Source organism: Pelodiscus sinensis, chromosome 29 (assembly GCF_052426305.1).
Source record: "Pelodiscus sinensis isolate ZL-2025 chromosome 29, ASM5242630v1, whole genome shotgun sequence".
Classification (NCBI taxonomy): Eukaryota; Metazoa; Chordata; order Testudines; family Trionychidae; genus Pelodiscus; species Pelodiscus sinensis.
In genome coordinates, this window is record NC_143080.1 from 4,468,521 (window position 1) to 4,492,037 (window position 23,517).

Sequence of the window (23,517 nt, forward strand, 5' to 3'; positions counted from 1 at the left end):
GGGTTGGGGGTCTGGGAGGTGCAGGAGCGGGATGGGAGATGGGGGTCTGGGAGGTGCAGGAGTGGGGTGGGGGTCTGGGAGGTGCAGGAGCGAGATGGGGGTTGGGGGTCTGGGAGGTGCAGGAGTGGGGTGGGGGTCTGGGAGGTGCAGGACCGGGATAGGGGATGGGGGTCTGGGAGGTGCAGGAGCAGACTGGGGTTGGGGGTCTGGGAGGTGCAGGAGCGGGATGGGAGATGGGGGTCTGGGAGGTGCAGGAGCAGGCTGGGAGATGGGGGTCTGGGAGGTGCAGGAGCAGGCTGGGGTTGGGGGTCTGGGAGGTGCAGGAGCGGGCTGGGGGTTGGGGTCTGGGAGGTGCAGGAGCGGGCTGGGGGTGGGGGTCTGGGAGGTGCAGGAGCGGGCTGGGGGTGGGGGTCTGGGAAGTGCAGGAGCGGGATGGGGGTCTAGGAAGTGCAGGAGCGGGATGGGGATGGGGGTCTGGGAGGTGCAGGAGCAGGCTGGGGATCTGGGAGGTGCAGGAGTGGGATGGGGGTTGGGGGTCTGGGAGGTGCAGGAGCGGGATGGGGGTTGGGGGTCTGGGAGGTGAAGGAGCGGGATGGGGGTTGGGGGTCTGGGAGGTGCAGGAGTGGGATGGGGGTCTGGGAGGTGAAGGAGCGGGATGGGGGTTGGGGGTCTGGGAGGTGCAGGAGTGGGATGGGGGTCTGGGAGGTGCAGGAGCGGGATGGGGGTTGGGGGTCTGGGAGGTGCAGGAGCAGGCTGGGGGTCTGGGAGGTGCAGGAGCGGGATGGGGGTCTGGGAGGTGCAGGAGCAGGAGCAGGCTGGGGATGGGGGTCTGGGAGGTGCAGGAGCGGGATGGGGGTCTGGGAGGTGCAGGAGCAGGAGCAGGCTGGGGTTGGGGGTCTGGGAGGTGCAGGAGCGGGATGGGAGATGGGGGTCTGGGAGGTGCAGGAGCAGGCTGGGGGATGGGGGTCGGGGAGGTGCAGGAGCGGGCTGGGGGTTGGGGTCTGGGAGGTGCAGGAGCGGGCTGGGGGTGGGGGTCTGGGAGGTGCAGGAGCGGGCTGGGGGTGGGGGTCTGGGAAGTGCAGGAGCGGGATGGGGGTCTAGGAAGTGCAGGAGCGGGATGGGGATGGGGGTCTGGGAGGTGCAGGAGCAGGCTGGGGATCTGGGAGGTGCAGGAGTGGGATGGGGGTTGGGGGTCTGGGAGGTGCAGGAGCGGGATGGGGGTTGGGGGTCTGGGAGGTGAAGGAGCGGGATGGGGGTTGGGGGTCTGGGAGGTGCAGGAGTGGGATGGGGGTCTGGGAGGTGAAGGAGCGGGATGGGGGTTGGGGGTCTGGGAGGTGCAGGAGTGGGATGGGGGTCTGGGAGGTGCAGGAGCGGGATGGGGGTTGGGGGTCTGGGAGGTGCAGGAGCAGGCTGGGGGTCTGGGAGGTGCAGGAGCGGGATGGGGGTCTGGGAGGTGCAGGAGCAGGAGCAGGCTGGGGATGGGGGTCTGGGAGGTGCAGGAGCGGGATGGGGGTCTGGGAGGTGCAGGAGCAGGAGCAGGCTGGGGATGGGGGTCTGGGAGGTGCAGGAGCGGGATGGGGGTCTGGGAGGTGCAGGAGCAGGAGCAGGCTGGGGATGGGGGTCTGGGAGGTGCAGGAGCGGGATGGGGGTTGGGGGTCTGGGAGGTGCAGGAGCAGGCTGGGGGCCTGGGAGGTGCAGGAGCGGGATGGGGGTCTGGGAGGTGCAGGAGCAGGCTGGGGGTCTGGGAGGTGCAGGAGCGGGATGGGGGTCTGGGAGGTGCAGGAGCGGGATGGGGGTCTGGGAGGTGCAGGAGCAGGCTGGGGGTCTGGGAGGTGCAGGAGCGGGATGGGGGTCTGGGAGGTGCAGGAGCGGGATGGGGGTCTGGGAGGTGCAGGAGCGGGATGCGGGTCTGGGAGGTGCAGGAGCAGGAGCAGGCTGGGGATGGGGGTCTGGGAGGTGCAGGAGCGGGATGGGGGTTGGGGGTCTGGGAGGTGCAGGAGCAGGCTGGGGATGGGGGTCTGGGAGGTGCAGGAGCGGGATGGGGGTCTGGGAGGTGCAGGAGCAGGCTGGGGGTCTGGGAGGTGCAGGAGCGGGATGGGGGTCTGTGAGGTGCAGGAGCAGGCTGGGGATGGGGGTCTGGGAGGTGCAGGAGCAGGCTGGGGATGGGGGTCTGGGAGGTGCAGGAGCCAGCTAGGAGCAGCGAGGTGTGGGCGATGCGGGTGCCGTGTACCCAATGCTGGGCGTGGGGAGCCTCATGCCTCGGGGGCCAGATCCAGGCAAGCTGCAGGCCGGGTCAGGCCCCTGGGCCTTAGGTTCCCCACCCCGATCTAAGCTGAGCGGCTCCCTGTGCCCCGGGAGGCGCTAGGGGACCCCTCTCGTGCTCGGTGCTCAGTGACCCTCCGCAGAGCTAAGGCTCATGCCCCCCTTGGGAATGTTAACGTCCCCCCAGACGCCGGGGGCTCCCCACCCGCCAGCCTGGGAAAGCTCAAGTGACGTGTCCGGGGAAACTGAGGCGGGCGGGGGGCCGGGAGCAAACGGGCAAGGCCAGCGGACCAGCGGCATCGCCGGGGGACGGGAACGGGGCCCCGCAGCCCCAGGCGCCGGTGGGACTTCCCCGCACGGTGCTGTGGCCCCAGTGGAGCGCAGTGATCCCAGCCGGGGCAGGGCAGGGGGCTGCGTGGCTGGAGCAGGGGCCGAGGAGGCCGGATTTCTGGCTCTGGGAAGGGCCGGCGAGCCAGGTTCCCTCCCCTGCCCTGGAGAACCTGGGAGGGCCTGTTTCCTGGCGTCCAGTCTTGACAGCGTCTGTCTAATTGATTGACAGGAGCCTTTTGTGAGCTGATCACAAGGGGCGGGGGCGGGGGCAAGAGGTCCTGGCACAAAGAAACATCCATCCTGTGGGTCCCCTATGGGGCTCCTCCGCTCTCCAGGGGCCTTGGTGAGAGGCAGCGAGGGGGCCGACCAAACACACTGCTCATTGACAGGGCCGCGGCTAATCCCCATTGTTGTGGGGAGAAGTCACACAGGAAGCCCATAGGAAGCTGTTGAAAGCCGCCCCGAGATAAATGGATGTTAGTTTAGTGCCTGGCATTTCCTGTGGAAAGCGACACTTCCGCGAGGCGCCGGGGGAGCGAGTCCGTGACCCGGGGGTATTAACGCCTGACTCACGGCGCTTCTAGAGGGCTGGGGGCGGAGGGCTGCACGGGCCAACCCGTTCCACAGAGCTTGGCTTGGATACAGCCGGCTGGGTGCCGGAGCTCGAGAGCCAACTCCCTCCCTGATGGCAGCTCTGAGGGGCGCCGTGCGGCTCCCGACCCCGGGCGCGTGGTGCCTGATGGCAGCTCTAAGGGGCACCGTGCGGCTCCCGACCCCGGGCGCGTGGTGCCTGATGGCAGCTCTAAGGGGCGCCGTGCGGCTCCCGACCCCGGGCGCGTGGTGCCTGATGGCAGCTCTAAGGGGCGCCGTGCGGCTCCCGACCCCGGGCGCGCGGTGCCTGATGGCAGCTCTAAGGGGCACCGTGCGGCTCCCGACCCCGGGCGCGCGGTGCCTGATGGCAGCTCTAAGGGGCACCGTGCGGCTCCCGACCCCGGGCGCGCGGTGCCTGATGGCAGCTCTAAGGGGCACCGTGCGGCTCCCGACCCCGGGCGCGCGGTGCCTGATGGCAGCTCTAAGGGGCACCGTGCGGCTCCCGACCCCGGGCGCGCGGTGCCTGATGGCAGCTCTAAGGGGCACCGTGCGGCTCCCGACCCCGGGCGCGCGGTGCCTGATGGCAGCTCTAAGGGGCACCGTGCGGCTCCCGACCCCGGGCGCGCGGTGCCTGATGGCAGCTCTAAGGGGCGCCGTGCGGCTCCCGACCCCGGGCGCGTGGTGCCTGATGGCAGCTCTAAGGGGCGCCGTGCGGCTCCCGACCCCGGGCGCGTGGTGCCTGATGGCAGCTCTAAGGGGCACCGTGCGGCTCCCGACCCCGGGCGCGTGGTGCCTGATGGCAGCTCTAAGGGGCGCCGCCCGGCCCCCGAGCACGTGGCGCCCCTTACAGCTGCTATCAGGCGCCCCCCAAAGGTTGGCACTCCAGGCAGTGCCCGGCTAGCTCCCCCCCCCCCCATCTGGCCCTGCTTCCCAGGTAACCGCTTACCCCCTTACAGCCCTAGTTTGTAACAAACGCAGAACTGCCCCCAGGTGTGTAATACTCCTGCAACTTCCTGCCTGCTTTGCAGCCGCTTCGATCGCTTATGGGTACAAATAAACCCCGGATGCTCCCTTGTATTGATCCCCATCGGCCCCTTCCTTTCTGCCTGGCAGGGGGCCAGTGCTAGAGCCTGCACAAGCAACTGTTTCTCGGCTCTCTGCTCCAAGCCTGGCCTGGCCCTGGCAAACGCTAGTGAAAGAGGCTTGGGGAGCCTTGTAAATGCCTTTGTCATAATCTCTCCCTTGGGGTTTCTGCGCGGCTTTGGGGCCATCACCTGATTTACAAACCCTCCGCAGCGGTGAGGCGTACGGGCAGCCGTTGAAATAGATGAAAGGAACCTGCCAGCAGCTGGGCAGATTCTGACCAAAGGAGGCTTCTGGAGCCAACGGAGAAGTGGTTAAAAACAACACGCCAGGCGCTTTTACCTGCAGACACCTGAGTTCAGGGCCCTGGGGGTTCCTTGACGCGCCTGATGCACGATAGTCCCATGTGGGTCTCTTCTGCGTAGCTAGGGGGCTTTGCGGGTTGGGGCTGCCGTGGCAGGTGCTGCACCGCCTGTGCTAACAGAGTCCCTGCCCCAGGAATGTACGAGGTAACTAGACCAGCCGGGAAGGACATTGCACCCATTTTACAGGCGGGGAAACTGAGGCACAGAGCCAGACAATGGCCAGATTCTCTACAGAGCTCTGCAAGCCCTTCTGCAAACCCACCCTTTTTTGGGTGCCTAAATGAGAACCGAAAATGAGAACTGCAAATCTGGCCACATGGGTGCAGGAACTAGGTTTCGTACTGGGTCCCAGCTGCCAGCCCTACACCTGGAGGAGGTTCCGCTGTCGGCCCCAGCCTTGGCCTCCTTCCCGTTGTCCGAATCCCCCTGCCTGGAGCCATGGCCTGTTCTCAGCCCAGCCGGGAGGCAGCGAGGGGCACAGCCAGGAGCAAGGGGGCACAGGTCCCGCTCTCTACAAACTGTTCTAGCCCCTCGGCCTGGCACCAAATGGCAATCAGGCCCCTGCGGCCTGTCTGGTGCCCCCAGCGGGTCCCTAGCTGAGGCAGGAGCTGAACCTGCTAGCTCCATGCGTGGGGGAGGGGGAGGGGATGCCTGCAGAGCAGGGGGCGGGCTGGGGTGAACGCCCACTGCTGGGGTGGAGCGGAACGGCCCCACACATCTGTGCACGTAGGATCCCTCCCTGCTGGCCCCTTCCGGAGCCCAGCCTCACCCACCGCCTCTTCCTTCCCACCCTCCCTGCAGTCTGCACGGGCACCGACATGAAGCTGCTGCGTCCCTCCAGCCCCGAAAACCACTACGCCGCCCTCCGGCACCTCTACCAGGACTGCCAGGTGGTGCAGGGCAACCTGGAGATCACGTACCTGGGGCCGGACGCCAACACGACCTTCCTCAAGGTGAGCGACTTGGCGGGACTTGAACTCAGCACCTTCCCTTCGCCCGTCCTGGGAGGCTTGCAAACGCAGCGCCCCCTGCTGTCCGGTCTTGACACTGCCGGGCCCGGGCCTCTCCTGCCCCTCGCCCATTGCCTCTTAGGCCGTGCGTGGCCTGTTCCGTCCATGCCTCAGCCCAGGGACATGAGAGCCTCTCGCTATTGCCTGGCTTGTCTTCGGGGCTCAGCCCTGACCAGGCTCTGTGCGGGGGCCGGTGGAGGAACCCTCCATCCTGGTTCTGGCCAGGGACCGCTTGCTTCCCCCGTTGTGCTGCTTTCTAGTAGCCCGTGGCGAGTAGAATCTCTCCCTAGTCTCGTTCCTCCCCTGAACGCCGACCCACGGGGCTGCGGGGCTGAGCCGGGGCTGTTTTCCAGGGCCCACCATGGAGACAAATTCCGTCCGGGCCCTTCCAAGAGCCGGCCTTCCCTCCCGCCTCTCCCTGCTGAGCTCTCGCTCTCTGGGCAGCCCGTCCTGGCCCTAGCCCGGCTGGGGTAACTCCTGGTAACGAAGCCAGCCGTTCCGGGGCAGCGGAGGTGGGGGGCCAGTTGCTAGTCACAGGCCTAGCCTCAAAGGGCAGCCGGCCTGGGGTGTGACTCTGTCAGGCAGCGGTGGGCTACCTGGGGTTCGATGTGCGGCCCATGCTCAGGGCTGCCAGATTCTGTTGGGTTCTGTCCACGTCCTTTGTCCCCTACCGGTATTACAGCTCTAAATGCGGCATCCTGGGATTGGAGCGAAAGGAGCAATTCCCCTTGCCCAGGAGGGGAACTGTTTTTGGGGTGGAGCAGGGCTGCTGACCCACAGAAAAATCAGTCGGGGCTTTTTTTTGGGGGGGGGGTGTTCGGTATTTTTGGTTAAACCCCCTGGCAACCCTCGGCCCCCGACTGAGGAGAGAGACCCTCCCCACAATCCCCTCCCGCACCAGAGCCTGTGGGGCCCGAGCTAGTTGATTTTCTGCGCCCCAGCCCCACGGGGAGATGGTGGAGGGGCTGGAGCACCAGCTGGGTGCGGGTAACCCAGAGCCTCAGGGGCCGGATCCAGACAAGCCGGGGGCCGCATCCAGCTCTCGGGCCTTAGGTTCCCCACCGCTGCCCTTGCCAGGGGTCAACTCTTATCTGAAACCAGGCCCTTGCCTGCCTATGAGGAGGCACAAGGCAGCATCTGAAGAAGCCTCCCTCCAGCTTGGCGGGCGAACCCTTCTCCCGGGGACCCGGGTTCTAATCCTGCTGCTGCCGAGTCCCCGTGGCGAGGTTCCCCCTTGTTTACTGAGGGCGGGGCCTGCGCCCCTGTCCAGGAGAGCGGGAAGCAGCTGCCGAGGCGCTGGGCTGGCTCTCAGCTCTGTCCTCCTGGGAGGTTCTCAAGGGGGCTGGGGATCCGGAGAGAACAAGGTGGGTTGGGAGGAACTGGAACCGCCCTGTCCGGGGGGACCTGTCCAGCCTAGCCTGGGAGTGGGGCTGGGGAGGGTGGAGCGCCCGCTCTCCCAAAGACGGGGGCTTTGCAGGGCTGGCTGGAGCTCAGGCCTGGGGGCAGGTGCCCATTGGGTCCCCCCGGGGGCTCTGGCCCCAGGAGACCAGCCATGTCTGAGGCGCCCCCGGCTCTGCCACACACGGCTCATGGCCCGGAGCGGAGACGTGGGCCCCCTGGAGCTCAGACACTTATGGCTCCCGCGTTCAGCCCCGGGGCGGTGGGTTCTGCTCCCGCTGACGGGGCTGTTGCCTCCGCCTGATGGGCCTCCCCGTGTGGCGGGCGCCCGACCTCGCCCTGCCCCGGCCTCCCCCCGAGCCTGCTCTCTGCCCCCCAGGACATCAAGGAGGTCCAGGGCTACGTGCTGATTGCGCACAACCAAGTGAGCCGCGTGTGGCTGGAGAACCTGCGCATCATCCGGGGCACCCAGCTCTACGAGGAGAAATACGCGCTGGCCGTCCTCTCCAACGCCGACCCCACCGGGGCGCAGGGGCTGCAGGAGCTGGGCATGAGGCATCTAACAGGTGTGGCGGGGGGGCCCCGGCTCATCTCAGGGAGCACTCCAGGGTTCTGGGGGATTGTCACGGGAGCCCTGGGCCAGGTCAGAGGAATGACCTGTCTAGTGCAATATCTCCACCCTGTTGGACCAGGGATTCCCCCCTCCCCAGCCTCCTTCCAGGTATCCCTGCCATGTCGGATCACGGTATCTCCCCCCTGCCCTGGATCAGACCCATTGCCCATGTGGTCTGGTATCTCCCCCTTCCCTGCATCACATCCATGGTCCGTGTGGTCCGGTATCTCCCCCCTGCCCTGCATCACATCCATGGTCCATGTGGTCCGGTATCTCCCTCCTGCCCTGCATCACATCCATGGTCCATGTGGTCCGGTATCTCCCTCCTGCCCTGCATCACATCCATGGTCCATGTGGTCCGGTATCTCCCTCCTGCCCTGCATCACATCCATGGTCCATGTGGTCCGGTATCTCCCTCCTGCCCTGCATCACATCCATGGTCCGTGTGGTCCGGTATCTCCCTCCTGCCCTGCATCACATCCATGGTCCGTGTGGTCCGGTATCTCCCTCCTGCCCTGCATCACATCCATGGTCCATGTGGTCCGGTATCTCCCTCCTGCCCTGCATCACATCCATGGTCCATGTGGTCCGGTATCTCCCTCCTGCCCTGCATCACATCCATGGTCCGTGTGGTCCGGTATCTCCCTCCTGCCCTGCATCACATCCATGGTCCATGTGGTCCGGTATCTCCCTCCTGCCCTGCATCACATCCATGGTCCATGTGGTCCGGTATCTCCCTCCTGCCCTGCATCACATCCATGGTCCGTGTGGTCCGGTATCTCCCCCCTGCCCTGGATCAGACCCATTGCCCATGTGGTCTGGTATCTCCCCCCTGCCCTGGATCAGACCCATTGCCCATGTGGTCTGGTATCTCCCTCCTGCCATGGATCACATCCATGGTCCAGGTGACCTGGTATCCCCCCACTGCCTTATATCAGACTAGTGCAAGTAACCCTGATCCAGGGCAGTGGGGAGATACCAGACCACATGGACCATAAATGTGATGCAGGGTCATGGTCTGGTAACCCCCCACTACCCTGCATCACGTTTATGGTCAATGTGCTTTGGTATCTCTCCACATCCTGCATCACATCCAGGGTCCATGTGGTCTGGTGTATCCCCCCTGCCCTGCATCACATCCAGGGTCCATGAGGTCTGGTGTATCCCCCCTGCCCTGCATCACATCCAGGGTCCATGTGGTCTGGTGTATCCCCCCTGCCCTGCATCACATCCATCATCCCGTTGGCCTGGTATCCCCCCACTGCCTTGGATCAGATAGTGCTCTTAGCCCTGACCTCCCTGCCACACCTGTTGAGAGCAATGGGTCCCACTCGCCACTTCTCCATCCTCTGAGCGTGGCCCATACCAGCTCCTGTGTCACTCGGGCATCGCACAGCCCAGCCCTGGGGCTGGTGGGGGGAGAGTCTTCCTGCCCCCCCCCCTTGCTGACCGATGCCCTGGAGCCTGAGGCTCGACGGTTGACGGGTCCAAGGTCAGATGCCTTCCTGCGCCTCCCCCAGGGCTTGGCCTTGCTAGTGTCATTTGAAACAAGTTTGTGGTCCCGGGCGGGGATTCCCCGGAGGCTGGGCTGCGTGGGAGCGCAAGGTGGCTCCTCTCCCGGCCCGGCCACGCTGGGCAGGCTGGGGGGCGGCGGCTGGTGCTCTGCTCACGGTCCCGTTCCCCCCCCCGCTGCAGAGATCCTGAAGGGCGGGGTGCACATCCAGGGGAACCCCCAGCTGTGCTTCCAGGAGACGATCCTGTGGGACGACATCTTCCGATCCAGAGAGCCGGCCCGGCACAAGCAGATCAACAGCAGCAGGCAGAGGACGTGTACGTGCCCGGCTGGGGGCCCCGGGGAGGGACGGCTCAGCAGAGGGGGCGGCCGGCGGGGGGGAGCTCGTTGGGCTCTGGCTCGGGGGCGCGGGGTGGGCCTGTGCCTGGGGCCCGCTCTTCGCGCCCAGCTCGGCAAGGGGCCGGGAGGAAGGCGCGGAGTCTCCCTTGGGGAACCCAGCCTGGTCCCCTCCCGCTTGGCCCCCACGACAGGCTGGGGTGGGGCTCCCCCAGGCTCTGTGCTCGGCTCCAGGTGGCTGAGGGGGACGGGGGGGGGCTGCTGCCCCAAGCCGTAGGCTAGTGGGGAAGCGAGGAACGTGGGAAACGGCAGCCGGCGCAGCCTCCTCGGCCCCAGGCAGCTGCTGGATGAACCGGGAGGGGGAAGGGGGGGGCCTCCCTACCCCACACGGCCTGAGCCCCCGGCATCCTCTAACGCCCTCTGTCTTCTCCCCCCGTCCAGGTGCCGACTGCAGAAGCTTCTGTCCCGAAGGGCACTGCTGGGGGGAAGGGCCGCAGTCCTGTCAGACCCGTGAGCACTGGGAGCGGGGGAGGCTGGCCAGCCAGGCCTGGCAGGGGCCCATGGGGCTAGCTCACCCGCCACACAAATAGGGCCCGGGCCCCGCAAAGCCTGGCGGGAGTGGGGGCCCCCCGGGCCAGAGCTCCCGGCCTGGGTCTGTGTCCCCGCGGGGGGAGCGAGCATGGTGGAGAACCCCGGGGCTTTCGCACCGCCCCACCGGCTTGGGACGGGCAGAGGGGGGGCTGGGGGGGACGTGGACGACAGGCAGGATGTGGCTGGGGGGAGGGACGGAGGCGCCGCCCCTGGAGTGGGGGAGCGGGATCCATTGGACTGGGCCGGTTTCGGGATGCACAGAGAACCCCCCGTGGGGCGGCTGTTTGCTGCGACCCGCTGGGTCCCTGGCGCCGGAGGTTTCCAGCAGAGCTCCCCGGATGGCAAGGGCCTGGGGCAAAGCCGCCGCCAAACAGCCAGGTCCTAATGGTGCCCCCCTCCCCCCGCTTTGCCCCAGTGACCAACAGCATCTGCCACGAATGCCCCCGGTGCAAGGGCAAGAAGCCCCCAGACTGCTGCCACGAGCAGTGTGCGGCAGGCTGCACGGGGCCCAAGAACTCGGACTGCCTGGTGAGTGCCGGGCGTGGGCGTGGGCGTGGCAGGGGCTCGCTCCGCGGATGGGGCGGGCGTATGGCCAGGTGGGGGGAGGGAAGTGGGGGGGTGTCAGAGGGGCGTGGCGGGGGCTAGCCCACAGATGGGGCGGCCCCATGGCCAGGTGGGGGGGAGGGAAGTGGGGGGGTGTCAGAGGGGCGTGGCGGGGGCTAGCCCGCGGATGGGGCGGACGCATGGCCAGGTGGGGGGGAGGGAAGTGGGGGGGTGTCAGAGGGGCGTGGCGGGGGCTAGCCCGCGGATGGGGCGGACGCATGGCCAGGTGGGGGAAGGGAAGTGGGGGGGTGTCGGAGGGGCGTGGCGGGGGCTAGCCCGCGGATGGGGCGGACGCATGGCCAGGTGGGGGGAGGGAAGTGGGGGGGTGTCGGAGGGGCGTGGCGGGGGCTAGCCCGCGGATGGGGCGGACGCATGGCCAGGTGGGGGGAGGGAAGTGGGGGGGTGTCAGAGGGGCGTGGCGGGGGCTAGCCCGCGGATGGGGCGGACGCATGGCCAGGTGGAGGGAGGGAAGTGGGGGGGTGTCAGAGGGGCGTGGTGGGGGATAGCCTGCGGATGGGGCGGACGCATGGCCAGGTGGGGGGGAGGGAAGTGGGGGGGGGTCAGAGGGGCGTGGCGGGGGCTAGCCCACGGATGGGGCGGACGCATGGCCAGTGGGGGGGAGGGAAGTGGGGGGAGTGTCGGAGGGGCGTGGCGGGGGCTAGCCCGCGGATGGGGCGGACGCATGGCCAGGTGGGGGGAGGGAAGTGGGGGGGTGTCAGAGGGGCGTGGCGGGGGCTAGCCCGCGGATGGGGCGGACACATGGCCAGGTGGGGGGAGGGAAGTGGGGGGGTGTCAGAGGGGCGTGGCGGGGGCTAGCCCGCGGATGGGGCGGACGCATGGCCAGGTGGAGGGAGGGAAGTGGGGGGGTGTCAGAGGGGCGTGGTGGGGGATAGCCTGCGGATGGGGCGGACGCATGGCCAGGTGGAGGGAGGGAAGTGGGGGGGTGTCAGAGGGGCGTGGCGGGGGCTAGCCCGCGGATGGGGCGGCCCCATGGCCAGGTGGGGGGAGGGAAGTGGGGGGGTGTCAGAGGGGCGTGGCGGGGGCTAGCCCGTGGATGGGGCGGACGCATGGCCAGGTGGGGGGAGGGAAGTGGGGGGGTGTCAGAGGGGCGTGGCGGGGGCTAGCCCGCGGATGGGGCGGCCCCATGGCCAGGTGGAGGAGGGGGGTGTGGCGGGGATGCCCGGAGGGCGGATTGGTGCAGAGTCTGGCAAAGGGCCATAGTGCAGGGGACAGACTCGGGAGGTTGGCTGGAGCCCGTGGGGCAGGTCTGGGCTGGCGGAGGCTGGAGGGGGGCCCCCGGATGCTCACTCTCGGCTCGCCGGCTCCCCCAGGCCTGCCTGCACTTCAACCGCAGCGGGATCTGCGAGCAGCACTGCCCGCCCCTCGTCACCTACAACTCGGACACCTTCGAGTCGGTGCCCAACCGGGACGGGCGCTACTCCTTCGGAGCCAGCTGCGTCAGCCGGTGCCCCTGTGAGTGCCCCCTTCCCGCCCGCCGTGCACGCCCCCCCCGGTCACCCCTCGCTGGGCTCCGTGTGCCAGCTGCCCCCTGGTGCTTCCCCAAGCAGGGTCGGGCCCCTCCACCTCCCATAGCCCCCGCCCCATGCACAAGGCAGTTCTAGTTAACTGGGCAGCCCCAAGCTGAGCCCCCCCCGCTGGAATGCAGCAGCCGGGGGGCTAACGGGGAGGGAGATGACCAAGGCGGCTTTGCCCTTCGCTGCAGGAGGTGGGGGTGGAGCCATTTCCACCCCCCCCCCCCCATCCTCCAGGATCAGAGTCTGGGGTCCAAGCTTGCAGGGTATTTGGAGCCAGCGCCAAGCTTTGAGGGCAAGCTGAGGCCCCGGCTTGGGACATGTTGGCTTGTGGGAGCTGGGCAGGCTCAGGCAACTTCCTGAAATACCAGCCTGGCCCCCATCACCGCAGCCTCTGGGCACGGCCCAGGCCTCGGGGGCGTTTGTCCTCCCTAAGCTGCGCAGCCGTGTGGCTACTCAGCTGCCTGTTAAGCCCGGCGCAGGGGCTGCAGGAGGGGCACCTCTCCCGGCCGGCCCCAGCATGGGCCTGCCCCAGACTTGCAGCGGGTTAGAGGCGAGGCGCCCCTCACCCCCTCCACACACCACTCTGCCCCAGTGCCGAGCCCCCTCCCACACTCTGAACCCCTCGCCTCACCCCTGCAGAATGCATTTGGCAATGTGCCCCGGTACGGACATTTTGTATCACCCGTCACCTCCCTAGTGGTGCACCTCACAAAATTCATTCCGCACATGGGCATAAGGCGGGGTGGGGAACCTCAGGCCCAGGGGCCGGATCCAGCTCCCAAGGCTCAGGGCTCCCCCCAGCTTTGGGGAGCCCACATTGGCGCTCCAGGCCCCCTGCTGCCCCTCACACACAATCCACTAGCCCGGCCCCCCGAGGCTCTGGAGTGCAGGGGAAATGTGTGTGGGGGGGTCTTCTTCCTGCTCAGTCGGGAGCCACGTCAACGGGGGGGTTGTTTGGTTTTTTGCTGCTCGCTGTGCGGCCCCCGACTGGTTTTTCTGTGGGTCAGCGGCCCCCTCCATAAGGGAACCCTGCTGCACACACACGCTGCACACAAGTACTGACTAGCCCCAGTGGGGCAAGGGGATTTGCCCAAGTCCCCACTAACAGTCAGTGGCGGAGCAGGGAACCAAAGGCAGGTTGCCTGAGTCTCAGGCCAACGCCCTAACCATGGGGCCCACCCTTCCTCTCCGTGTCCCCCACCCCAGACAACTACCTGGCCACGGAGGTGGGCTCCTGCACGCTGGTGTGTCCGCAGAACAGCCAGGAGGTGAGCACGGAGAGCGCGCAGAAATGCGAGAAGTGCAGCAAGCCCTGCCCGGAAGGTAACAGCCCCCTCCCCTCTGCCGCGCCCAGAGGAGCCCTGTTCCCGCCGGGCTCGGGGGCAGCGCATCCCAGCAGCTCCCGGGCGTGGGATCCTTGGGGCGTCGTGCAGCGCGGGGGGCGGGGTGGAAGGATGGGTCGGGGGCGATCAGGGCACGCTGGTGTTCCCGGCCGGCCCCTCTCAGCCTCCTGCCCTGCTCTCTCCTAGTCTGCTACGGGCTGGGCATGGACACGCTGAAGGGCGTCCGGGCCGTCAACTCCTCCAACATCCAGGCCTTTGCCCGCTGCACCAAGATCTTCGGCAGCTTGGCCTTCCTGCCCGAGACCTTCAAGGGGTGAGTAGCGGTGCCAGGTGCCCAGCGTACAGCCCAGCTAGCCCAGCCCAACTCTGGCTGCCATGCCCCCGGGAGCTCCCAGCCCTGCGGGTAGGGGCGGGCAGGCTCTGGACGCGGCGTGGGATGAAGGATACCTGTGTGGGCACTGGGTGAGGGCACCAGGATCTGGCTAACTCCTGCTCAGAGATCTGGCTATTAGGGGAGTCCCTGTGCCAAAGGGGAATCGCCATTAGCAGCGTAGGGCCTATGCCACACAGTTGGATCGTTCTGATTCTATCCAGGAGGGGGCAGCGGTGCACACACTGGCCAGTCCATTACAGTGCGGTCTGGCTCAAGCCCCTTTTGGAAACGGAAACCTCCCTGGAGCCTTGGTCTTGCAGGCCCAAGGAAGTGGGTCACAGGCCATGAAAAGGGCTCCCCCTACCCCCGGGAGTATCTGTTTACTCTGGACCTTGCAGAGAATGTAGCACCCCTGCCTTCAAGATCTCTGCCACCGACTGCCAGTGGGATCTTGGGCAAATCCCCTTGCCCCTCTGGGCTCAGTCAGTACTCTGTGTGTGCCCTTATGTCCGTGTGCGGAATGAATTTTGTGATGTGCACCGATAGGGAGGTGAGGCGTGCTACGAAATGTCCGTACTGGTCTGGCGGCCCCTGGTGACTGCACAGCCGCCGGGCAGCCACCCCCGCCCCTCTGAGCACTCCCTCCCCCACCGGGTTCTTTCTCAAGCAGGGATCCTGCCACCAACACGGCGCCCTTGGACCCGGAGCAGCTCAAGATCTTCGAGAGCCTGGAGGAGCTGACAGGTGGGTGAGGGACTCCTCGGTGCGCACGCCCCAGGGGCCAGCCAAGGTCCGGCCCCTCCGGCCAGCTAACGCTCACAGGCTGCTGAGCTGGAAATCTCAGGGCTGCATGGGGGGGAGGGCTGCCCCTTGGGAGTGGGGCCTGGGCCTGGCAGTCACCCCGGATCTGGGAGACCCACCAGCAGGCGGGATAAGGACGTGCCCCCGTGCTCCATTCCGCAGGCTTCTTATACATCGAGGCCTGGCCAGAGACCTTCCCTGACCTGAGCATCTTCCAGAACCTCCGGATCATCCGAGGACGGGTGCTTCACAAGTGAGCGGGCGCCGGCAGGGCCTCGGGGCGGGGGGCAAGCAGGCCTTGGGGTGGGGGCCTGAGAATGGACGGGCCTGGCAAGTCTGGGTAAAGTGTTGGGGACACGCCCGGTTCTCAGTCAGCGGAAGGCGAGTGGCACCGGCCAGCAGCTCAGATCTTCTCCCATCTCCAGGGTAGGGGTGATGGGGCCGGTCAGCACGAGGAACCCCATGAGATCTGCCAGGCGTGGACGGAGCGTGGGGGATCGCAGCCAGGTCTAGACCCCCCTCCCCAAAGGACGGGGCTGGCAGGGTCCCTCTGACGCCTGCTCCTCCGGGCTCACCCTCTGCCTGTCGTGTCTCTGCAGCGGCGCCTACGCTCTGACGCTGCAGAACCTGCCCATCGTCTCGCTGGGCCTGCGCTCGCTGCGGGAGATCAGCAGCGGGATGGTGCTGGCCCACCAGAACCCCAACCTCTGCTTCCTCCAGAACGTGCCCTGGGGAGAGCTCTTCAGGAGCAGGCGCCAGATGTTCTTCCAGACCGCCAGCAAGCCTGTGGCACAGTGTGGTAAGGAGTGGGGGGATACAGCCGGCTCTGGGCCCCCACCCTCGGCTGGGGCCCTGCCTTGGCAGAGGGGTGCCAGTGGGTAGCCCCCCACCAGTGCCAACAGCAGCCCCTGTGCCAGATGGAGCCCAATGCCAGCTGTCTTCTCCATGGCTGCTCTCTCCTGGGTGGCGCGCCACCTCGCAGTGCCGCTTCCCCCTGGCTGTCGCTCGGATCCCGGGTGCCCCCCGGCATCTGTGCCCGGTGGAGGCTGCGTCCCCCCCACCCCGGGGAAACCTCTCGGCCTGGCTGTCCCGAGGGGCAGGCCGGGTTCTAACTGCGCGTCCTCCCCGCAGAGAGCGAGGGGCTGGTGTGCTTCCACCTCTGCAAGCTGGGGCAGTGCTGGGGGCCGGGCCCGATGCAGTGCGTCACCTGCCAGGGGTACCTGCGCGGGCAGGAGTGCGTGGAGTCCTGCAACTTTCTGGACGGGTAAGCGGGGGGCTGCGGGCGCTGAGCGGCTGGGTCTCCCTGCAAGGCCCCGGGGTCTTCACCTGCCTGGGTTTGGGGCATCTCCAAGGGACCTTGAGACTAGAATAACCAGGGAGCTTCTTCCCCGGCATCCCCCTTAGGGAGGATCTTGCCAGTCAGGGAGAAGCGGGCAAGGGAGGCAGATGGGGGGGAGCAGGGGAAGGCTAGGTCCTGTACCAAGCCTGAAAGCTTCCCCCAGCCTGGGCCGGAGAGAGTGCTGTTGGCATTTCCACCCTCCCTGTCGCACCTTCCCTCTCCGGGGTGGGCACAGGGCCCCGGATCGTGCAGCCAGGCCCTTTACCGATGCGGGAATAACCGATCCCAGCCCTGCGGAGCCGGGGGGGCCGCCGGGAAGGAAGCGGGACAGCTGTGAGGTGGCTGCAAAAGGTCAGAGCCTGCCACGGGGGCACCACGTTCCACACGCGAGTGTCGGGATGTGAGGCTGGACCCGGCCGGCTCCGGGGGCGCGGGTGACGTGTGCCATTGTGCAGTGGTGGCCTCAGGCTCTTTCTCCCCGCAGGGCCACCCGGGAACATGCCAACGGGACCCGCTGCCTCCCCTGCCACCCCGAGTGCTTGCCCCAGAACGGCACGGAGACCTGCAACGGCTCGGTGAGGCGCGCGCGGGGCCCCTTTAAGACTGATCCGTTTCTACTAGCGCTCAAGGCTTTGGGCTGTCCCTGGGTTCCTCTCCCTCCCTCCCCGCCCCCATGCACATTGCTCACTCTGCACCCTTCCCGGCAGGAGGCGGACCAGTGCACGGCCTGCGCCCATTACAGAGATGGGCAGCACTGCGTGGAGAAGTGCCCCAGTGGCGCCAAGGCGGATTCCTCCTTCGTGACTATCTGGAAGTATCCGGACGAACACGGCGTCTGCCAGCCGTGTCCCACCAACTGCACCCACTTGTGAGTAGGGGGCGGAGCGCTGCCCTTGGCTGGCGGCATCCCAGACCGGCCTAGGGGGAGACAGCGAGGTGGGGCGACGCGGCTGGGGACAGCCATGGGCTTGCTGCCTCCTGGCTGGTGCGCCAACTCGCAGGGCCACCGCGGTGCCGCTTCTCTCCGGCTGTCGCTCTGATGCCCCCGCCCCCGGCACCTGCGGCTAAACCCCGGTCCCATGGTTGCAGCATGGCGGGAGGCTCCAAGGACGTGGAAGGGTTTGGTGGGTCACTTCTGCCTCCCCTCGAGTAACAAGCGTCTCCGGGTTCTTCCCCAGGTGCACGATCCGGAATGAGGACGGCTGCCCCGTGGATCAGAAGCCAAGGTACCGCACCCCGATCCCAGCCGCCTTCGTGCCAACTTCCCAGGCGGTCGCCAGGGTCCCCCATTCCTGGGGGGAGCTTGTGCCATCTGCCTCCTGCTCCCCATCTCCCTACCCCACATGCCCCTGCAGCCCCCGGGCGCTCTGCCAAGCGCCACTCTGAGGCTGGGAAGCACCGGAGGGGAATCCCTTCCCCAGCTGATTGGCAGGGGACAGTGCCCGGCCAATGGGACCAGATGTTCCGTCCCCATCCCGGGCCCAGAGGCTGTAACTCGGCAGATCGTTAACCCCCCGGGCACCCAGGCTGCTGCTTCTAAACGGGCACCGTGCTGCCTGGCATGTGGAGATGGCCCTGGATCTACCCCTCCACAGTCCCTTCCCCTGGGAATTCTGTGCCTGGCAGGAGCACCCTGCCGCTCCCCTATTCCTCATCCGTCACCACTGCGGTGTTGCGTCGAAAGCGTGCCGGGGAGGTGTCCAGGGAACCGCTGACCAGGGATGTAACAATCCCATTGAATCAGTGAACGGGCTCATCGTTAGGTTTCACTGGTCAACCGATTAAGCAAGATGGGTGGAGGGCGCTGCAGCCCGGCTGGAGCCGCCCCCAACTTGTGGGGCAGCCGCCAGCCCCCTCGTTCCACCCCGCATGGGGCTGCCAGCTCCTAGCCCAGCCCATGGGGCGGTGAGCCCAGTGGAGCTGGAGCCACCCTCTGCCTGCGGAGGGCCACAGGCTGCTCCCGGGCGCTGGTTAACCGTTCCCTCGTAAGCATCACCTGGTGAGAGTGATGCTTGCTGGGTAAGTGGCTACCTGGTTACCCTTTCGCATCCCTGCTGCCGAAAGTCACCCGCCATCGCAATCCGAACGCCATCCGTGCAGAGGGACTCCCGCGAAGTGTGCGGCGCTCACTGCACTGTGCTGTGGCCCAGATCCTGGCTCGCCAGCGACAATGCCAAGGGCGGTCGCCCGCAGCCGAGTGGGGCTGTGGGGCAGAGACCCCCAGCCGTGCTCCAGCGAGGGAGCGCCAATCAGTGACTCCCCTGCATGAGGCCACGCCCATCTGCGGGTCGAGCCACCTGAGAGAGGCCGCCGTGCTCACCCGATCCCGACTCGGTCTGTGTAGCAGAGGCCAGAGCTGCAGCCTGGCGTAGTGGTGGGAAAAGCTATCAGGACTCGTAATAACCGAGCCTGCGGAAGAGGAGCCCGGGCATGGGTGGAGCCCCTGAGAACTCTCCTCGGAGAGAGAATTAGAGTTGACGTGGCTACGTCGGGAACCAGCCGGCGTCTGCGACACGCGACCTGCCCTTGAGCAGCCAATCCTCCAGATCGGGGCACACGCAAACACGCCCCCGCTGGAGGAAGGCCACCACCACGCCTGTGCATTTCATAAATCCGCGGGGGGCCGGGAACCGGCCGTGCATCTGGCCCACCACAACGCAGGGACGATGCCAATATGAACATACGCATCTTGCGACACGAGGGCGGCCTCTCAGGAGGCAGGAGAGCGGCCGTGGACGCCACGCGGAACCTCAGCTTTTCCACACACTGGTGGAGGTCGTGAAGGCCTAAACCCGGCCAGAGCCCTTCCGTGGGGATTAACGGGAGTAGAAGCCCTTCCCCTGGAACTCTGGTTCCTCTGCTCCTGACTGCAGGCGCGAGAGCACCTCCTGGAACAGAAGTTGCTCCTGAGAGGAGCCCCTGAAGAGGGAGGAGCGAGGATGGAAGGTAGAAAACTGGAGAGAAGAGCCTCCAGTTCCACTGTGCTTAAGACCCGGCGATCGGAGATCTGGAGCCGAGGAGGGTAGAGGTGGGACAGCTGGTTCCCAAACACAGAGGGAGGAGCCGGACAGAGCTCGGCGCGTCGTCCCCGAGCGACCTTCAAAAGTTCTTTTTGGGGCGGCGGACTGCCTAGGCGAGCCCTGCCCTTGGTTACTGGAGGAGCTAGGTGGTTTCCGACGGTTCCTGCCGCTGCCCCTGCTTCCCTAGTCCTGCCTCTGGTGGGCCGGGTAATAACGGGGCAGGGGCTGCGGTTGAAATGGCTCCGTTGTGGGGCCGGTGTACGGAGGCCTGAGGACTTCAAGGTCGCCCTGGTGTCTTTCAAGCCGCGGAGCCTGGAATCCGTCTGTTCTGCAAAGAGCCCTGCGCCTTCCGTGGGCAGGTCTTGAATAGTCTGCTGGACTCTGGCAGACGCCCCGAGACCTGCAACCAGGAACTTCTACACGTCTGTCACCGAGGGGGGGAGTCACCGGGCCCGGCAGCCCCCTCCGCAGCCAGACGTGACTCTCCGCCGGCAGGGAGAACAGAAGGGATATTTGCCGACAGGGACACCGCATGGCACAGACGTGTCAGCACAGGAACCAGCTAGGGTGGCCAGGTGTCCAGTATTGACCCAGACCATGCGGTATTTTCACCTCCTGTCCGGTAAAAAAAAACCAGAAAATACCGGACACCTGAAATGTATTATCCGGTATTTTGTTTTTTCCCCAGCCAGGAGGCAAAAAGACTGGACACCTGGCAACCCTACGACACACTCAGCAACTGGGCCCGGCCCCCCCACCCCCTGGACCCCGGCCCCCCCACCCCCTGGACCCCGGCCCCCCTGCTTAACTGGTTCCGCAGGGAAGCTCCCTTCTGGCGCGACCAAAAAACAAGATGGCCACCGGCAAAAAGCCAAAGACCCGAGCAAGGGGAAGCAATGCCTTCCCTGGGTCTTAGTGCTCAACCCCTCCTCTTCCTGTCCCTATTCTGACTCCTTACAGGGGCCATACTGTTTTAATGCTGTTTTCATGTATTTATTCTTTTGCTTAATAACTCTTGGGGTCCTTTTTTTTTGCTCAACTTTCGTGTCCCCCCCTCTTTTTTCCCCCCTCAACAGAATTTTTTCCCTAGTGGTTTTTTTTGAGGGGGCGGGGGGTTCGGTATTTTTGTTGAAACCATCTGGCAACCCTAGCACCAGAAGCAGCCCGGACCATCCATTTTGGGGAGGGGAGGGCCCTGAGCCAGGGGCCTGACCCTCTCACTGCGTCCCAAGCCGCTGATCGCGGTGCCGGTTCTGGTGCTGAGTTGGACACTGGGCTCGGTGCCGGGTTGGGCACTGACATGTTGCTGGGACCTGGCTGGGGGAGCCCGGTCTGAGGAGCCTGCTGGTCCCTCTCCTGTCCGACAGCGCAGAAACTACAGGGAACTGGGGCCTATGGCCTGAGGGGACGCTCAGGGCATCCAGAAAGGCCACTGTGCTGGTGTCTGCCGTTGAGGAGCCCAAGGCATCACCGACGGTCGATGCGGTGGGTCCCGGTGGTAGGGCCTCCAGGGGTGTCGGCGCCTCCTAGAGACATGGGAGTCTGCTTCCGAGGCTGAGCCCGAGCTCGAAGACCAGAGGGGGACGCGGAGCCTGGGGGACCGGTCCCAGGAGGAGCGGTGCCAAGGGGAATAGCCCTGAGGCGCCCGGCGTTGGGGCTTGCCTCACGATGCTGCCGTAGCTCTCTCAGTGGCAGTCCCGGGCTGTTGCCGAGGGGTTCCCCTCAGGGATGCAGAACGCCGGGCCGTCATCTCCGTGAGGTCTGTCGGATTCGCACACGTCGGGGGCGAACGGCATATCCGTGTCCCCCTGCTTGCTCTCCTGCGTTGAGTCCAGAGGCACCGGACTCAATGGCTCCCCCTGCGGTGCCAGAGTCGATGGTGCCGGCTGCTTCATAGGCACCGTGGAGCGACCCGCCGTGGGGCGAGCGTTGGCGCCCTCCCCCTCGCCAGCCGCTTCCTTTCACGCAGCCCCAGAGACCACGAGCTGAGAGGCCCCGTTGCGTGCTGGTGCCGCCGTGCCGTCCCGCACCGAGGGAGGCGCACTGTGCGCCAGGGAGGCTGGTCCCGGCGGAGGGTGCAGACCTGACTCCATAAGGAGACGCTGGAGTCCGACGTCCCTCTCTCTTCCAGTTTGAGGGCCCAAACCCTCCACAGATCGTGCCCTTGTCCTCCAGTGGGGACAGCGCTTGAGAGAAGCCTCCCGTGGGCTCAGACTTTCGGTATAAAGCCCTGGAACCCGGGCGTGCCCGGCCCGGAGCAGGGGAGGAGAGAACCACGCCCCGCTGAGCAAAGAGAAACTAGGAGCTGTGTAAACTAACGCTGAACGATTTACACGCCCAGCGGCTGAGAGCCAGGGTGCCTGAGGCAGGAGAAGGAAAGCGCCAAGGCCCGACACTGGCGGGGAGAAGGAACTGAGCAGGGGAGGGTCAGCGGTGGACTCTATGGGGCACCCGCATGATGCCACGCCAGGGAGTTCACGGCCGACCCACGGGTGCTGCTGGGGGGACGCTCCCAATGCCTGCGCCCCCCACTCGGAATCGACGAGCAAGCCCCTGGAGAACCGTGCTTTGCTGTTTATCTTTCCCAGCGTGCAGCGTGCGATAAATGCGCCAAGGGGGTGGCGCCAGGCTGGTGTCTCCGTTTCCCATTGACCAAGTGGGGAAGCCAGTAATAACCGTTGATGTATCCTGGGGTTCCATGCTGGGAGCGGGTGGGGGCCTCTCTGTGGTTCCTGGGTGACTCGGGAAGCATTCACGCCGTCGGAGGGAGGGGCATGCCGTTGGGCAGAGTCAGCCCAGGCTGGCGAGAGTTCAAGGGGCACCGCCGTCCCGTGGTCCCAGGCTGCACCCCGAGGTTCCCATCACACCCCCAGTCCCTGTAGAGACCCAAGCTCACAGCCTGGGCTGCCCCCACCCATCCCATCCCGAACCCAGCGGCCTCCCTCTCTTCCCAGCCAGGTGACGTCCATCATCGCCGGCGTGGTCGGCGCCCTCCTGGCTCTGGTCTTGATCCTGATCATCGTCGTGTGCATCAAGCGGCGGTGGCAGCAGGAGCGGAAGCACACCATGAGGCGCCTCTTGCAGGAGACCGAGGTACGGGAGGCACCCGCCCCGTGGGCCGGCTTCGTGGCAGCGCCCAGGAATGCAGCCAGGCCTCCCAGGGCACCTGAGCAGCCCAGCTGGGCCAGGGAGGCCCTGAGCAGAAGTGACTGGCAGGGAGGGCGGAGGATGAGAGCCAGGCCTGGTGCCCAGGGTTACTGCAGGCGGACAGGGGATGTTGAACCACCTGGAGGCCTGTTCTGACTGGTGCCCAGGCTGGGGCCATGCAGGTGCTTCAGAAGGGCAAGTGTGTCCAGGCTCCGTACCCTCCAGCCCCATCTCCTCCAGATGTTCCCCTTCCACTCCTGGGCTCTGCAGGGCAGGGGAGGCGGCTGCCCTGCTGGGAGCTCTGGGGAAGAGGCGGAAGGTGCCACGTAGAGGGGCTAGTCACAGGTCCTGAAACTCCGTGTCCCCGGGGGCTGCAGCAGGTAGTTCCCCAGCTCACGCCCTCACTGACCCGGGGCCCTCCTCCCACCCCTCGCAGCTGGTGGAACCGCTGACTCCCAGCGGGGCTCTCCCCAACCAAGCCCAGATGCGGATCCTGAAAGAGACGGAGCTTAAGAAGGTGAAAGTGTTGGGCTCCGGGGCCTTCGGCACCGTGTACAAGGTGAGGAGGGGCCGGGTGGCGCGAGGGGGCTGCACAGCCGGGAGCCTGGTGGGGGAGGGGCTGGCAGCGTGGCTGGGGGGATAAGGCAGCATTTCGAGACTCCAAAGGACTCAGCCCTCTCCGGCCCCACCGCAGCGTCCTCGCTTGGAGCCCTCCAGCCTGCGCGAGGCCCATTCCGGGCACCGCCCCAACGCGCGCACTCACCCGTCTGCCCTCCCTCCCCGCAGGGCATCTGGATCCCCGACGGCGAGAGCGTCAAGATCCCCGTGGCCATTAAAGTCTTGCGCGAGAACACGTCGCCCAAGGCCAACAAGGAGATCCTGGACGTGAGTGGGGGGGCGCTGGGGTGACACGCCCGGCCCGGGGCAGGCAGAACGGAGCTCAGCCGGCCTGGCCTGGCCGCCGCACGTGGCTTTGCTCGCCGTCCCTGAGCCGCCGGGTCCCTCCTCGTCTCAGTGACGCGCGCTGGGTTTGCGCCCACCAGTGGCTGCGGGCAGCAGGGAGGAACTCTCCCACACGGGGCCCTTTCCCTGCCAAGCGAGCGAGGTCGGTGCCTACGCCTATTAGGGATGTAAAGGGTTAACTGGTTAATCGGTTACGTGGCAGCCTGGCTGGGCTGGTGCAGGTGGGGGGGCGCTCCAGCTTAGCTGGGCCCACTGCCACGGGCAGCGGCTGCTCCAGTCCAGCCAGGCCCACTGTGCCACG

At 66.6% G+C, this 23,517-nt stretch overlaps 1 protein-coding gene across 2 annotated transcripts in view; it reads left to right on the forward strand.

Annotated features, from left to right (window-relative positions):
• Window positions 1-23,517, forward strand: part of ERBB2 (erb-b2 receptor tyrosine kinase 2) — a 52,210-nt gene that overhangs the window by 18,699 nt on the left and 9,994 nt on the right. The window contains exons 2-19 of one of the 2 annotated variants that reach the window (XM_075911526.2): window positions 5,433-5,584; window positions 7,419-7,605; window positions 9,348-9,482; window positions 9,943-10,011; window positions 10,508-10,620; window positions 12,027-12,168; window positions 13,437-13,553; window positions 13,760-13,886; window positions 14,617-14,690; window positions 14,910-15,000; window positions 15,347-15,546; window positions 15,879-16,011; window positions 16,571-16,661; window positions 16,794-16,954; window positions 17,265-17,312; window positions 22,061-22,199; window positions 22,690-22,812; window positions 23,040-23,138. In XM_075911526.2, the coding sequence (XP_075767641.2) occupies window positions 5,433-5,584; window positions 7,419-7,605; window positions 9,348-9,482; window positions 9,943-10,011; window positions 10,508-10,620; window positions 12,027-12,168; window positions 13,437-13,553; window positions 13,760-13,886; window positions 14,617-14,690; window positions 14,910-15,000; window positions 15,347-15,546; window positions 15,879-16,011; window positions 16,571-16,661; window positions 16,794-16,954; window positions 17,265-17,312; window positions 22,061-22,199; window positions 22,690-22,812; window positions 23,040-23,138 (2,201 nt within the window). Of the gene's footprint in view, window positions 1-5,432; window positions 5,585-7,418; window positions 7,606-9,347; window positions 9,483-9,942; window positions 10,012-10,507; window positions 10,621-12,026; window positions 12,169-13,436; window positions 13,554-13,759; window positions 13,887-14,616; window positions 14,691-14,909; window positions 15,001-15,346; window positions 15,547-15,878; window positions 16,012-16,570; window positions 16,955-17,264; window positions 17,313-22,060; window positions 22,200-22,689; window positions 22,813-23,039; window positions 23,139-23,517 lie in introns of both variants that reach the window. The other variant, XM_089774082.1, reaches the window with a different exon arrangement.